Here is a 12,388-nt window from a genome sequence, read left to right on the forward strand (position 1 = left end):
TTTGTACCCCTTGGAACTCTTGCTACCACGGTGGCCAAAGGTTTTAGGTACTACTGTTTTCTGATGTTTTGAGGCAGGAAATAATGCAGAAACTATATTGTCAATCAGGGATATCCATGAAGCAGGGGGCGGTATTAAAAAAATCAAGATGGCAGCCACAACCACACAAACAAAGCCCTGCCCCTTTCTAATGTGCATCTGGAATAGTCTTCCCCCAGACTTTCAAATAGCCCTGTCCTTCCTGTCTTTAAATGGGCCTTGAAGACCTGGCTTTTTCCCTAAGCTCTGAGTTACCTGGAGTTGGTGTCCTCAAAAAGCAATTGTGCTATTTATGTGGGTGGCTATGCTGGTTATGTTGGTGCCCTGGGTACTGGCATCTTTCATCTTTTGTATTAGGCTTTCTTTTTAATTTGTATCCTTCCCAGAGTTGTTGCAAGTTGGGCAGCCTTATAAACCTGATAAACAAATAAATCAATGTGTGCTGTATGTCTATGTAATCATCAGGATTTGAGCTTGATTTGAATGAGACTTTATCTTTTCTTTTATGATAAACCTATATATTTACTGGTGCTACTTTGGGCTGTGTATCATCCAGTTTCTATTTTGCCCTCTATTGCTTTTTTCCTTTTGAATTGTGATTGTATAATACTGGTTTTAATCATTGTTAATTCCTCGAGTGGTGCAAATTGCTCTTGAAAAATAGCATTCAACAAAGCACTGGTGCCTCCTCTTGCTCTTTTTTCTTTTGTTTTCTAACAAGCTTCTTGTAGAGGTACTGGATTCTCTGGTTTTCTTGGCTCTCAAAAAAGGAGGCTGAAATTTTTCGGCGTAGACGGTGTGAGTATGCTTCCAGAAATACCGTAGCATAAATGATGCAGAAGAGAAGCACAGTGGCCAGGGCCAAGGCTGTGTTAGGAGGATTTGGCTTTTGCAAGAAGCAGTTAGAAGAAACAAAGGTCAGGTTCTGATGGTACCGCCTCTCAAATGGAAGCATTATGTAATGCTCCAACCCAACAAAACTTAGTTTGATCTGAAACAATAAAAATAATTATTAATTAGAAATGCAGAAGCTGTTATAAAGCAAAAAATAGAAGAGAATATATGTAGCTCAGAGTTAAGCTGTGGAGTCCTTGGTGCTCTCTGAGCTTGGTTGTTTGCTTGCAGATGTCTCATTACCCAACGAGGTAACATCATCAGTGCTAAAGAGTGTGGGGTTTGCTCCTGTGGGGTTTGCCCCACACTCACTAGCATTGATGATGTTACCTAGTTGGGTAATGAAACATTTGCAAGTAAATAGCCAGGCTCAGAGTGCACCAATGACTCCACAAAGCAAAAAATCCCTCTTAGAAAAAAAATAACTTCTACAAGTTCAATGAGAAGTTATACAAGAATGCAGCTCTAATTATAAACTGTAAAGCATTCCTTTCTGGGGGCTCCCTTCCCCTGGAACAGCATGGACCCCAAGTGAGAGTGGCTCCTGCCATAAAGAGAAACCTTCTACCAGCTTGCAAAAACTTGGCTGTTCAGGAAGGTCAAGTCAAGTCTATAACTTGAATGTTATAGAGCCCCAAGCACCAGGAATGACTGTTATCATACTGTGGTTAACTATTTTGTGATGTACTAGGTTTTATTGTATATGATTGTATTTATTTGATTGTTGAATAGGCATTGCTGTTCCTGTCATATACTACTAAGGGTTTTTGGACTGAAGTGGTCTGTCTGTCTGTCTGTCTGTCTGTCTGTCTATCTATCTATCTATCTATCTATCTATCTATCTATCTATCTATCTATCTATCTATCTACCTACCTACCTACCTACCTACCTACCTGCCTATTACCTATCTTATCTGACTTTCCAAATAATCAGTCAAAAATTTCTTGGACACCAACATAAAAGTACAATTGAACAGTCATAACGGCTATGTAGTCCATCCTTTCCTGATCAATTATATTTTTGGTATCTTGAGACATCAGCAATACTAATTAGCAATTAGCATAACCAAGACTTTAAAATCCTGGAAGTTGTAATCCCACTGCTTTTGGATAGCACTGAGTTAAGGAAGGCTGCTATAATATAATACTATAAATTGTCCTGTAATACTACAGGGAAAGAATAATAACATTTGAACATTGGGAGGCTAGCTGAATTGGCCCTTGTTGAATGCTTGAAGGCAGCACATATGGATGATGTTGATGGATGTGGCCGTAACAGGACACATACATACTCTTTCACCCACCCACCTACCTATTCTCAGGGAGCATTGGAGGGATAAGTTTTAACCTCACGTCCTTCAGCAATGAAGGAAAGATGATCCATCTCTCCTCACTGCTATTTGTACTCTTGATAAGGCTTCCTGTGACTGAAGAAGCATATTTTTTTAATCTCCTTCCCAGTGACCTTTATTAAGATTGCTATTTTCCTGACAGTGCCAACAGCAAAGCATTATTATTATTATTATGGTTGGTCACACAGTCACCCAGATCCTTAGACTGGATTTGGCATTTTTATCCACCTGTCGAGTCCTTCCCTGGGATAGCAGATGTTGTTGTTTGATGGTGTTAAAGGTATTATTATTATTATTATTATTTTCCCACCTTTTATATATTTTGGTCAACTCAAGGTGGCAAATATATTTAATACTTCTGCCTCCTATTTTCCCTATCCATTCCACATAACTAGCAGATAGCTTATCAATTAGGTGAGGGGCAAAAGTGAGAGAGGCATTTGAAATTATTTGGGGCACAAAGAGTAACTTCAAATGTTCTTCCATCTGAAAAGATGGACTGTCTCAAGACTCTGAACTTCATTTTGTTTCAGAAGGTCTAGTTCTGTGATGGAATGTTGCAGGCAATTATTTCCAGTCTTCATAAGGAACTATCATATTGCAGTATTGTTATTACTTGTTGTTATCCCATCACTGATCATCAAATGCAATGCAGTATTGTTGTAAAGAGCAGACTGCTGACTTTTACAGCCAGACAGCCACATGCCAGACAGGCACAGTCATAGAATTTATGTCTATGAAAGAAGTATGACTCTTAGGCACATACACCTTGTGATCTGCCCAGAACATTACATTCTCTTTTGCATTTTCTTTTTTAACCAAGGGGTATTTACCACTACCAGCACTAAATACTATAGATATTTAACATTTTTACAGTTTATCTTTTTCTAATCAAATTTGATTTTGTTTATCTCCTTTGAGATTGGTTTATCTTTGGAGGGGAGGGTGCTGAAATCTCTAGCCACATTTGTTATGTTACGTGGCCAGGAGGTTACACTATTGAAATTATTACCTTTTATTGGTTTGTTGATTTGTTTGCTTGATTTGTTTCTTTTTCTTTTTGTTCTTACATTATAATTGCCAGAAGTGCAGCACCGGTTGTGAAAATCCTGCTTGTGTCATACACTGGAATTAGGGGAAGGAAGTCAGGTGAAGTACTCCCTGAAAATAGATGGCGTTTGATGTTTGAGGCCTCAGGCCTTCCTTCCTGTGGGCTCAGCTATTCCATTTTGCTACACATATATTATTAAAATTCTATAGTGAACCCAGAAACATTCATTTGACATGCATTGGCAAATGTCATTTCATGGCTCTAGCTGAGAAGTTGCAGCCCCATCATATCTGAAAAGTGCCAGGCTGAAAGAGACTGACTTAAGCCCAAGCTACGGACTTCCATACTCACATCATATTTTATCCAGAAGATAACTGGGACAACAGGGATCTGGGTGACTTCATTTACAGTTCTTTGTGCCAAATGAAAGGCAATGTAGTCAGTTGCTATTATGAGCAGTATCACCACTAGAACTAATGTGAGAAGAAAAAAATGTCTGAGAGAAGCCTTGAGTTCTTTTCTGGATAACTTGAAGCTGGTTGGTTTAATTAACTTTCTGGATGTGCAAATCAGTAAATCAATTGTCTTGTTTTCCCGAGCCAAATCTTCCAGCTTTGGGGTAATGTAAATATTATCAAAACAAAGATCTGTGAGGTAGCTCTTCAGGTACCATGTAGCTTGAAAAAGGAGATAGAAGAGAAATAAACCAGCCATCACCCGGTTGGTCAAGAGTATGACCTTCTGGACTAGCATATCAGCATGCAAAAAATCTTTCTTGATACTTTGGCTAGTGTTAACCATTTTCTCATTTAGTTGGAAGATATTGCTGTGATTTTTAAACTGAACATGGCTATCCCTTGAACTCAATAATTTATCTGGCATGTTGTCAATTATGCTCTTGAGAGAGTGGCTGAAGTCCCAGGAAACATTACCCAGAAGGAGCATTGAGGTCACAAGGCTGTCCATGGAATTCTTGCAGGTGCATTTAATGATTTGCAGGATCGCTTGGATATTGCTCATAATATTTGGGATAATGTTGACAGCTACAATCATAAAGCAGGCAGAGAGGAGCAGCCTTCGCCCTTGTTTAGTGCCTAATGTAGGCACAATTATAGTAAACATGCACCGGACAGGATGCACCAAAAAAAGGATGAAGAACACCAGGAAACTAAGGGCAGAAGATGCCAAGGCAGAAAACTGGAAGGAATATTGCAGAGAGGAAAACATCCAGCAGTGGAAGAGGCCTCCAACTGATGCTGCGATGCAGGAGCAGGTCACAATTAAGGATAACAGCTGGCTGTGGCTGGATGGTAACGGTGTAGAGTAAGCAAGCCAGGCATCCACTATGAATTCTTGTATCTCCGGGAACTTAATGTCCCAAATGTAGGTCCAGATTCCCAACCTGTACCAGTAATGCATAAAATAGTTCTGATTGCTAGAAATGTTTGACACACACATATACACACACACATTTCATATATATTTATATCTTTTTCTAATCAAATTTGGTTTTGTTTATCTCCTATGAGATTGGTTTATCTTTGGAGGGGAGGGTGCTGAAATATATAGAGAAACACATATATCTCTCTATAGGTAAACCCATACACACACTCAAGTTTGAATGAGAATTCTGAGAAGTTTTAAATTCAGAACACATATTTTGAACATGCAATTTTATGTCTCCAAGGGCTGACATTTTTTATGGCTTTGTGAGGCCATAATTTAGTTATTTATACATTTATACATTAGATTTACTTCCCACCTTTCATTCTGAAGCTCCAGGCAATGTGCACGGTGTTTTCTCCCCTACTTTTTCTTACAACAATTCTTTGAGGTAGGTCAGGCCAAAAGAGAGTGATGGCTGAAGATGGATTAGAACCTGGGTCTCTTTGCTCCTAGCCCAACATTTTACCCAATTAAAAAAGATATACTATTGCATTCATTGGCAACTGATGTAATGGTGATTTTAGGGTTAATTTGAAGAAGGCAGCATAAACATGTATGGCCCAGAACTGACTTTCACCAGCTGATGGGAGCAGAGCAGATAATTAAGTTGCAAATCCCTCCAAATTTTTAAATCTTTGAATGCAGCATTTCTTATCAGTTAGAGCTGAGAAGTGCCAGTACAGTGATACCTCCCCCCAGGAGGAACCAGCTGCACTCACCTGCGCTAACAAGTAGAAAGATAAGAAACCACCTAGCTCATATTTCCCTTAGCAACAACAAGCGCCCACCTTTGGGCAGTGGTGCCCACCTTTTGGGAGTGTTTTGCCCACCCAAAGGTGTGAATAATTATTGTCCGCCAATGATCATGTAGTTCTTTGTTTCAAGAATGTATAAAAGTTGTGTTGATTGACAAATAGCGTGCCTGCTCTGGAAATGATTCCCAGGCACCTTACCCTGCTCAGAATAAATACTTTATTATCTCTATCAAGGTGTGTTTATTGGGCAAAATTGTATGCCAGGCTACAACCCTCCAGAGTTCCTGGGACAACACAACCATAAACTTTTAGCAAATACCAAAACAAAATTGTTTGTAACTGGCTGCTAAAATTGGTCAAATAAGAAATACCATTGCAAGGCAATCATTCAATACTATCAGATACTATTAAATCTGTGCTTGTTTTTGAACTGGTTTGAAAAGAAGTCTTCAAGCAGTCACTCTGCACTCCTCCATAAAAAATATACATTTACAAAATATTCTTTTCAAACAATAAACTGAAACTCATTTGCACTGACTTCAGAATAATACAAGTTGTGTTAATACAACCATTCAACTCTCAACTATATTACCCAAATCTTTTTAATGCACAGTGTTCTCAAAATAAGGTTTAACAGACCTATATCTTCTTTTATGGAACATTCTTATTAGCAACGTAGTAATTTTTTTCCCTTAACACAAGAGAGGGTATTGTACTGTATAAATTAAAAACAAAAACAAAAAAAAACTACACATACCCAGTTTTATGAAGAAGTCCCCAGTTCCTTTGGAAACAGTCAGCAATCCTGAAAATATTCATCTTAATTGAAACTCACAACAAAATGGGATAGAACCTCTCCAGAAAATCTAAATTTAGATAACAAGAGATATATGTGTTATTTTTTTTAAAAATCACATTAATTGTTCATTTAAGTTGTTAATCCAGTCTGCGGTATATCCTAAAGGAGAACACATAACACCATTCCCTCCATTTGTGCTGTCACTGAATGAACATCACACCAAGAATACTGAACAAGAGACTAATAATTGTAGTTCTAAAGGATCTCTTCCAGCCTGTTTGTGTGTGCTAGTGGTAGATTGTTAAACCTATGCTTAGTATTGCAAAAGTCAATTCAGAAAAAGCAGAAGCTAGGGAGCATCTATTTTTGCACTGTACTGAAATTGGTCATTCTGAATTACTACTGAATCATGGTGGTCAACTTACTCAGCTGATCCCTTCCTACTTTAATATTTGTGAGCATATTTTGATGGCACTGTGCTCACTTAGAAATCATGTTCCCAACTTAAAACATCAGTTCATTCAGTGCATAATAACAGTGTAAAAGTGCAGAGTCAATTTTGGGATATTAGCAAGAGATCTATAATAAACACAGCAAGTGCCATAATGCACTTATTATGTAATTCCATGACTGTATTCCAGTTGCCCATATCTCAAAAACGATATCATAGAGGTTTTACAGCCGAGGATAAATAAAACAATAAGGGAGATTGATTTCTTGTGACTAGCCATGCCTACCGAGGCAACCATTTTGTTAGAATGCCATGACATGTTCTCAAATTCCAAGTCTGCTTACAGTCCCCAAATATTTGCCCCAATATGATCCAAATAATCAGCCATTTAGTAACTTTGAGCCAAACTAGACTTGATAGTGTTCCCACTGAAATGAACATGTCTGGTTAAGTCAGTGGCAGCTGAATTAAAACTGGAGGGTGAGTATTTAACTCTTTCTCTTTCTGCTCTGTTTACAACATTTCCCTCTCCAAAACCAAGCAATATAAATACCAGCTTGGAGAGATACCTTCTGACTGGACTATGATAGGAAGTAAAAGGCAATCCTGCACTTTTATGAATTTTTTAGGGCCCCCCTCAACTGCCATTCATGGTATTAATCCTACATTAGTGAATAAGAAAGAAAAAAAACTAATATTTTACAAGTTGTTGAGGCTCAGCTGTTGTCTGCTCTGCTTTGAGCTCGGCTTGAACTGGTGTTTTTCCCCTAATTATTTTCTCTACATTTAGCTGAAATGTTTATTCCATGATTATGCTAAGAGGTTGCTTTTCAGATGAATGATTCAGGAACACATGAAAGAAATAAATGCATACATAGTGCCTGAGTGGGCAGGATTTGTTATTAATATTATAATCATGTAGCTTAATGCAATAATAACACCATGTGAAACCTTTTTCCTTATGAAACTGTTGAAATAATTTACCTCAGAAACCAAATGACGAACAAGAGTAATATAACTCACTTCCTCTTCCTCTTTCAGAGAGAAGAAAACTTTTCTTTATTAGTTATTAATGGAATTTTGCTGCATTTGTGTGTGTGTGTGTGTGTGTGTTTTAAAATCTTATTACATAGCAATGTGCACATTCTGTCAGTCTGAGGGCCAAAGCAGGTTTTGCAGATATCCACTTAGGGATATTAAGGGGTAAAATGGGTGATTTAAGCTAAGGCATTCTTTTTTTTTTAAAGATTTTTTATCCTGCTGTTATTATTCTTATAACTCAAGGTGGCAAATAAACCTAATACTCGTTCCTTCTCCTATTTTCCCTACAACAACATCCCTGTGAGATGAGTTAGGCTGCAAGAGAGTGACTGACCCAAAGTCACCCGGCCGGCTTTCATGCCTAGGGCAGGACTAGAATTCACAGCCTCCTGCTTTCTAGCCTGGTGCCTTGACCACTAGATCAAACTGGCCCTTGAAATTGCTAAAAATGCAACAACAACCAAAAAAAAAGCTAACATTTTTGGCCCCATCCACTCTGAGACTTTGTAGACCACATTTTCTGCACCCCTTCCTTAAATATTTGTATTTATTCACTTAGCCTTGAGTAGAAGAGAGTTGATGGGAATATTTCTCATTTGACAGGCCATTCTTTTTAAAAGTCTCCACTTTTCACATCTGTTCAGCTATGTGCCTCTTCATACTGCCTAAAAACATCATAGCTGATCTCATCAAAAAGCCATTTTTGTGTGGGGTGTGTATGTGTGAATGTTAGGTTCTAAAAGCCTCCAAACAGCAAGAAAGAGATTTACTTTCTTCCAGAAGGAAAGAAGTATATTTTTGTTTATTTTGCAAATAGTTCAAAAAATACTTCTCACTCAATGCAGGGCCTTGGTAGTTTAAGGACCTCTTTGAGGAATCCCAGGGCCAGAGGGAAAAGAGGGCTGAGCACCTGGAAGTTCTCCCCTTTGACATGTCCCCATTCAAGCCCCATCCTCATGTACCACTTCTGCCCAGAGCTGTCCCTCTCCACCCCTGGAGAAGCCACTCTAAGCTATCTATGGCCCTCTCCCAACAGGAAGTCACTTCCTTTCCTGTGTATTTCCTGAGTACTTTTAATCTCATTTCTCTTCTAGGGCTCTTCCTTGTGGCCATGTTAACATGTTATCCTCATCCACAGGACACTGGTGAAAATAACAGGAATCCCTTTTCAGATGAAAGCAGAACAGTACTTATTAGGATTTATGGAAGAAGAACTGAGTTAAAAGCACAGTCTCTTATTATTATATATGATCACTGCAGCAAGATTATTATATTGCAGAAATGGAAAAATAAAGAAGCTCCAAATGTTGAAGATTGGATATTTACAGTTATGGGCTTGCAAAGATGGCAAAACTGACAGATCTAGTGAGAGAGAAATCTACAGAGGCTTTGACTAAAGACTGGAGTCTGTTTATGGATTGTATATTACAGAAGTAGAGAAAAATAGCTTGATGATAAAGGGTTTTATACATTAAATAAGGGGAGATAACGAAAAATTTAAATAGTGACTACAATGGTATAAAAGAATAAAAAATGGTGAATGGATCCATGAGGAAAGTGAAGGGCAGAAGTGGAATATATATATATATATATATATATATACATACATACATATATATATATATATATATATATATATATATATATATATATATATATATAAAGTTAGATATTTAGTTTTGTATATGCAGGTTTATGTTTCTGTATATATTTATGTATTGTATTTTTATGTTTATGTGTACAATTTTAATAACGTTTATCTATATATTTTTAAAAAACTGTTATCCTCCAAGCCTGAGTTTTCAGAAAAAGTATGCTGACATCAGTTGTGCTGCCCCAGTGACCAAGCTCTCTATTCCTCCAGTAATGAAACCAGTGGCTATTACAGATCTTTCCATTTTAATATGGGGCAATTTAAGGAAAGCACTTGGAGAATTGCTTTTTCTCTCCCATCAAGCATCACATGCCAATGTGAGAAACAACCACCTATTGCTCTCCTTAACATGTGGCAGGGCAGGGTTGACCAGTCAGCTCAGCTATTCTTCAACATGGAAAATAAAGCTCTGTGAAAATAATGTGTAGCGTGAGTAACTCACATCCTCCAAGTAATATCAAACCAGACACCCTAGGTTTCTCATCTTGCTTCCTCTGTCCTTCCCAGCTGGCCACTGTATCTGTCATAATTCTTCCCTCTCCTTCCTTCTTTTCTGGCTTCCTTGCAACTTGTCTGCAGCCATCCTTTGTACTTCTCACCCACCTACCCCTGAGATCGACTGGCCTGTAGAGTTGCTGGTTTGTTGCAAAAAACAAAAAACATATGTCTGGCTTCCCTGTGTGGGTTTCAGTGCTTGCTCCACTCCCAAAATAGAATTTGGGGTAGACTCTGTAGGGATGATTCCAAGAGATAGTAGATTTTCAGGAAAGATTTCCCACTATTTCACTATTTCCCTTGCCTGCCCCCCTCAGCTTTCAGTCACAAAATATTTATATATAACGCATACTGCAAAATCCTTGCTGCCCTGTGCCTGATATGTTTATGAAGATTCTCAGTCATCCAGGTGGACTTGTCTGGAGGTTGAGTCATGGCAACTGGATTTCTTTTCTTTTTGGTTAGAGATGTTTCGCTACTTGTCCAAAACTGAAGAGGCTGCTTGGACAAGTAGCAAAATGTCTCTGACCAAAAGGAAAAGAAGTCCAGTTGCCATGACTCCACCTCCAGAACCTGTTCCTGATCTTTGCCAAATCTTTGCACCCCATCAAACTTTTGTTGTTGCTGAGTGGGCTCTGCAACCTGGGAATTTCTTTCACACACAAAGACAGCCAGAGGTAGTTCTCTGTTTAAAAGTTTCCTCTGTTTACAGAGTTCTCCTTTCCATGGGCAGATCCACCCTTTTGGCCCATCATCAGTACAGGCTACTCACTGCTTCCAGAGGGCACAAATGGGTGATAAGATCCTTTTCCCACTCTCAGCCCATTGCAAATGCACCCTGGATCTGTATTTTCCAGCTTTGATTCACAATGGCTGTTTTTCAACCTGAGCCTTCATATTACAGGAGATGGCCTCCTGTGCTTCATTCTGTTCTAGCAGCAACAGCCCAATTCCGATTGGCTGCAGGGCCTGGCATGCTCCCTCCCTTCCAGCAGCTGGTCACTGTCCTGTGCAGCTGTGTCATCCTGAGCTACCAGGCTATATTCTCTGCTGGTGGGCTACTGGTAATCTTACAGTGGTTCCAACAATGGGCCATTAAGTCAGTGAATCATCCTTAATTCTAGAAGCTCATGTTGCATGTTATATCTCTCAATGAGCATCCTTTTGGTTTCTGCCTGGGCTGGGTGGCACATGCTCCCCTTGATTCCCACCCCCTGCCCACAGACTGGAAAGCTCCCTTCCTTCCCTTCCCCTTCTCTCTTTCTCTTTCTCTTTCTCTTTTTTTAAATCTCCTTTCGTTGCAACATAGAGATGCCGCTACTTCATTTCAGTTTGTCCTTGCTATAAAGTTTCTGCGGACTTACACAGGAACTAGGGTTGCTTTGCTTAATGTAGCATCAGCGCAACCATGGAATCACAAGGGGTAAAAAAGAAAAAAAGGAAAGGATCTGTATAAGTGTCAAAGCAAGTAATATGGGTTGGGGAGAGGGGGATGAAGGCATCCCTGTGGGCAAATTTCTTGGAAAGCAAAGGAAAGGAATTACGGGTAGCCCTCGAGTGATGATCATTCATTCAGTGACCATTCAAAGTTACAGTGGCACTGAACAAATGGTACTTAATGCCCAGTCCCCGAAGTTACGGTTATTGCAGTGCCCCCACAATCACATGATCAAAATTGAGGCACTTGGCAGCCCACCTGCACTTATGATTACAGGGGCACTTCAACTCTCCCCACCTACCTATCTCCCCACCTCATCTGTGCCTTTTTGGCTGCCCTGCGTTCTGCTGCCCCAGCTGACCTTCGCTGCCTTCTTCCTCCCACTTCTGACCAAGCACGCCCAGCCTGGCCTTTCACGAGGCAGCTGCACGAGGCTTTCTTCCTGAGGTCACACACAGCAGTTTCCTTGTGAGACCTGGGGAAGAAGAAGGCCTCACATGGCCAGCAGCTGCCTCATGAAGGGCCAGGCTGGGCATGCCTCATCAGCAGGGGGAGCAAGAAGATGGCAAAGGTCAGTTGGTGCAGCAGAGCGCAGGAAGGCAGAGGTCTCGGAGTGCAGGGCAGCAAGGGAGCTGTGGCTGGGCTGGGCTGGGCTGGGCTGGGCTGGGCTGGGGCAGCTGCGGCTTCCCTGGGTGGCTGTGGCATCATGCTGTGCATGGCTCAAAGAGCTGTGGCAGGTCAAGAAGCCCCTGAGCCACAGTGTGGCAAGCAGCCCCAGAGCCACAGTTTTGGGGCTGCTTGCTGCTCCACAAGGCAGGGTGCAGGGCAGCCAAAAGAGCAGAGAATGTGGAGGTGGGGGGATTAGGCAGTTGGGGAGAGTTGAAGGGGAGGCAGTCTGTTACCTTGGAAGAACCGAGGCTTTGGACTGGGAGGGACCAAGCCAGGAATGGCTTGTATTGGCTAACAACCAGCG

At 40.3% G+C, this 12,388-nt stretch overlaps 1 protein-coding gene across 1 annotated transcript; it reads right to left on the reverse strand.

The window, feature by feature from the left end:
- Window positions 1–492: 492 nt before the first annotated feature.
- On the reverse strand, window positions 493–6,356 carry OCSTAMP (osteoclast stimulatory transmembrane protein). Its single transcript, XM_015888381.3, has 3 exons — window positions 6,295–6,356; window positions 3,688–4,738; window positions 493–1,030 (listed from the first exon to the last, which is right to left on the reverse strand). The coding sequence occupies exons 1-3, from the start codon at window positions 6,354–6,356 to the stop codon at window positions 707–709; spliced, it is 1,437 nt and encodes a 478-aa protein (XP_015743867.3). The 3' UTR covers window positions 493–706.
- Between the last annotated feature and the right edge of the window lie 6,032 nt (window positions 6,357–12,388).

The sequence above is a fragment of the Python bivittatus genome, unplaced genomic scaffold, assembly GCF_059951505.1.
Source record: "Python bivittatus isolate LINGU-HERP-01145 unplaced genomic scaffold, Pbiv_v1 ctg000700_np1212, whole genome shotgun sequence".
NCBI classification, from domain to species: Eukaryota; Metazoa; Chordata; class Lepidosauria; order Squamata; family Pythonidae; genus Python; species Python bivittatus.